Raw genomic sequence first — 3,932 nt, forward strand, 5'->3', positions numbered from 1 at the left:
GTGTACAGCTCCGTACTGAAGGTGCCTCAGGTCAGAATGAAGGCTGTCCCCATGCTCCTGCTCCTTCTCCTGGCTCTGCTGCGGCTCGCTGCCCTCGTCGAGAGCAATGTACTGGCCTCGTACGGCTTCGGGCTCCTCTCCAGCTGGGTCTATCTCCGCTTCTACCAGCGGCACAGTAGAGGCCGCGGAGACATGAGCGACCACTTCGCCTTCGCCACTTTCTTCCCCGAGATCCTGCAGCCCGTGGTGGGTCTGGTGGCCAACCTGGTGCACAGCGTGCTGGTGAAGGTGCGGGTGTGCCGCAAGACCGTCAAGCGCTACGACGTGGGTGCCCCATCCTCCATCACCATCAGCCTGCCGGGGACGGACCCCCAGGACGCCGAGAGGAGAAGGTACCGCCTGCCCTGCCCTGCCCTGCCCTGGGGGATCGCGTTTAGGGACAGCGAGGGTGCGGTTTAAAATCTACCCAAGGGGGAGGGGGGAGATTTAGGTACAGGGGCTCAGGAGGGGCCTTCTCCATGTGGTCTGCCGCGGAGGTGGTGAGGAGCATTTCAGGGAGCTGGTGGGACATTATCTTCTTCTTCCAGATGTGGAGCAGCAATGGAAAGGCAGGGGAGATCCTGGGAAAGGGGCCGACAAGGTTAGGGTCCCTGCAGAAGAAAGGGATACAGTCTGGGGGGGTGACAGCCCATGCTTGTGGCAGCCTTACACCAGTTCACCCTGGCCCAGGGGAGGGCAGTGAGTCAGCCCCACAGCCCAGCCCTCCAGCACAGCCAGCACTGGCCTTCCTGACTCCTGGCAGGAGGGTTTGGACAGGGTGCTGGCCCTCCCTTTTCCCTGCCCTGCTTTATGCCTTTATTCCCCCTTCCCGGAGCTGCCCTTGTGCTGACAGCCTCCGGTTGCACCACGTAGCATGAAAACTCCGTGTGAGTAGTCTGGGAGCCGGAGTGCATTTCTGTGGAGCGGTCCCAGGCGCTCCAGGTTTTCCCCAGCGCTGCTGACCCCACCCTTTCCTGCTGGGAAGAAGCCAGGGACTGACGTGCCCAGTGCCCAGTGCCCCACGGAGCAGAGCCGCTGTCCCGGGTTAACCTGCCCACGTGCCCTTGTCCTGCAGGCAGCTGGCCCTGAAGGCTTTGAACGAGCGGCTGAAGCGCGTGGAGGACCAATCAGCCTGGCCCAGCATGGAGGATGATGAGGAGGAGGCGGCCGCAGCAGCGAAGGCCGACAGCCCACTGCTGCCTCCGCGCGGCACGGCCGGGAAGAGCCCTGGCCAGGAGTCCAACCTCATCAGCTTCCAGGACGCCCCGGCCCAGCTGTGAGCGGCCCCTTCCCGCCCTGTCTCCGTGTGAGAGCTGCTAATCCCCCTCGTGTGCCCCTGGCCGGGGGCGGGGACTCCTTCCGCGGCGCAGGCAGGGGGATACCTCATTCCAACGCTTCGCTGCTGCTGCTCGCGGCCAGCACCAGGCACCCGGGACAGTGACACTGCCACCACCGTGAGGACAGCGATTCCTGGAGCCACTCCCCCAGCCGGGGCAGGCCGTGGAGTCGGTGCAGGCAGCGGGGGCTGTTCTGGGAGAGGGACACGGGGCTGATCCCTGCCCCAAGCCGCTGTGCTGGCCCTCGTGGGATCCAGGTCAGCTTCTCCTCTGTGCCAGGGCTTGGCCAGAGCACTCAACACTTATTTTCTCCTTTCTGAAGGTAGTTTTGTCCTAACTGAGGCAATGGAAGGCTGGTGGGTTTCTCTTCCGAACGTCTTTCCCGTGGGGAGCCTCCCCCCGCCCCAGCAGGAGCTCACCAGGGCCGGTGAGAAGTTTGTTGGGTAGGAGGGGACAGGACCCTGGGCAGGAAGAGGCCACCCAGCCCCTCGTGGTGGTGCTCCAGCACTGCCAGCTCCAGGCTTTCATGGTGGGGATTTTCTCCTCCTCCTCTCCTGCCCCCTCCCCCTGCAAGGAGCCGCTGCCCTTGGCTGCTCCCCGGCTAATCCGTTTGCCAGATTACACTAGAAGCTGGAATTAATTTTACAGTGGGACTCTAGCTGCTTCCTCTGGCAGCAGGTTTTCTTTCCTGCAGGTAGAATATGGGCTCCCCCTTTCTTTTCCCTCCCTCTATGTTGATGGAGTTTTTTCCTGGATGGAGAGGATGCTCCCTGCGACAGCCTCCACAGCTCCTGATCCAGTGGGCAATTCCCAGCCCTGGATACGGATCAGCAGTGTCATGATTATTTTTTTAAAGGACCACACGAGAAGGTTTTGTCAAATGGGAAGAACACAGACCTTTGGGTATCAATAAAGAGTTCTTTGAAAGCGCTGGCTCCTGCAGCAGAGCACGGGCAGGGTGGGGACTGGGCCCAGAGCAGCCCCTGGGGGCTCTTGTCAGGGGGTTTCTTCCCAGGTGCTCCCAGCAGGGACAGATGTCTGCCTGCACCCCAAAAGCCATCCCACCCAAGAAGTAAAGAGGGCTTGTTGCACTCTAGCTGCCTGAAATTTTTATTGAATAAAAGCTCTGGATACAGAGGAATTTTTCAGCCTGGGAGCCGCTCCCAGCTCTCCAGCCCTGCCGGGAGCAGGATGCGTGCTGGAAGGAAGGCTGCTGTGCCAGCAAGGAGGTTTCTTCCTGCCTTCCCAAGGGTTCATTGCCCAGGTCTGTGCCTCCCCCCGTGCTCACACTGTTCCCTATGCCTTGCTGGCTGCACATTCACAGCCCGGCTCAGTAATTTGCTCTGTAAACTGACCCCACCCCGGCAGGCCGAGCCCAGCCCACGGAGGAGGGGTTTGTGCGTGGCAGTGGGTGTCCAGACCCAGGCCCTTGGGCAGAGCTGCCTGCTCTGGTCCCAGGAACTGCCCGTGCCATGGGGACACACCTGCTGCTGTACCGTTCCTTGGTTGCCACCACCCTGCCCCAGCCCTGCCAGGCTGAAGCCACAACCGTGCCCTGTGCTTTGCTGTCAAGCTGCCCCCGTGGCAGGAGAGGCAGCGTGGTGCCTGCTGCAGCCCCCGGGAGAGAAGGGACTCCCTGCCCTCCTCACCAGCATGGCTCCTGCCCTGCCTGCTCCAAAGCAGCCCTGCGTGGGAAGGGAAAAGAAGCAGGAATCCTGAGTGAGCCCTCCATTTCCTAGCACTGAGCACCAAGCTGCCACAGGGACTGGCAGCTTTACCTGTGCCAGGGAACATCCCCAGCAGGGCAGGGGTGAGGTGTCACACACATCTGGAGCAGCTGCTCCCCAGGGACAAGACACTACAGACAATCCAGGACTAAGGAAAGACGAGTAGGTAGAAACCAAGTTCCAAGGAGACCCTGTGCAAGCAGGGAGGCTGCCAGCTCTCTCCAAGGGGAGGCCCAGCTCGCTCTGGGAAGTTCAGGTCAGCACCAAGCCCTCAGTGCTGGCTGCGCTTGCGGTACAGGTACGCATTGCTCACCTGGTTCATGATAACCAGGCTGGTGATGAGGGGACACAGCATGGCGAGGTACCACGAGGCACCGGTCACCGTGGTGGTGAACCAGAGGGAGCACATGCCCAGCATCAGGCTGGCACAGCCCAGCAGGTAGCCCACCAGCCCTGAGGTCGCGTGGTACAGCTTCAGCTTGGCCAGAGTCCAGTTCTTCATCAGCTTGGGGTAGAGCAGGAGCACGCCCCCGGCGCACTGCCCGCCAGCATAGAGCACGGCCAGCAGCCCCGTCAGCCCGTGCCAGGTGACAAAGTGGCCCTTGCCGTTCAGGTGCTTGTTGTAGGTAATGACTGCCAGCCCCAGGAGCGCGCAGAGCAGGGCGAGCAGCTGCAGGGCCCAGTGCACCCGCACCCGGACCTTGCGGGAGAAGGAGCGCAGCAGCGAGGTCTCCGGGGAGAAGATCAGCAGCGCTTCCGTCATCAGGAACGAGAACTGGGGGGCAGAGGGCAGCGCCATTGGCACCGGACAAACGCCCCTGCGCCGCGG

At 62.2% G+C, this 3,932-nt stretch overlaps 2 protein-coding genes across 2 annotated transcripts in view; one reads left to right on the forward strand and one right to left on the reverse strand.

Moving 5' to 3' along the window:
• Nucleotides 1-2,303, forward strand: part of TMEM115 (transmembrane protein 115) — a 3,876-nt gene extending 1,573 nt beyond the window's left edge. The window contains exons 2-3 of the mRNA XM_014307590.2: nt 9-392; nt 1,115-2,303. Of these exons, the coding sequence (XP_014163065.2) occupies nt 9-392; nt 1,115-1,319 (589 nt within the window). The 3' untranslated portion in view covers nt 1,320-2,303. The remainder of the gene's footprint in view (nt 1-8; nt 393-1,114) is intronic.
• A 159-nt stretch (nt 2,304-2,462) lies between these two features.
• LOC102044233 (cytochrome b561 domain-containing protein 2) lies at nt 2,463-3,917 on the reverse strand. The gene has a single exon (XM_005422498.3). The coding sequence runs from the start codon at nt 3,900-3,902 to the stop codon at nt 3,375-3,377; it is 528 nt and encodes a 175-aa protein (XP_005422555.3). The 5' UTR covers nt 3,903-3,917; the 3' UTR covers nt 2,463-3,374.
• Between the last annotated feature and the right edge of the window lie 15 nt (nt 3,918-3,932).

Source organism: Geospiza fortis, unplaced genomic scaffold (assembly GCF_000277835.1).
Source record: "Geospiza fortis unplaced genomic scaffold, GeoFor_1.0 scaffold78, whole genome shotgun sequence".
Classification (NCBI taxonomy): domain Eukaryota; kingdom Metazoa; phylum Chordata; class Aves; order Passeriformes; family Thraupidae; genus Geospiza; species Geospiza fortis.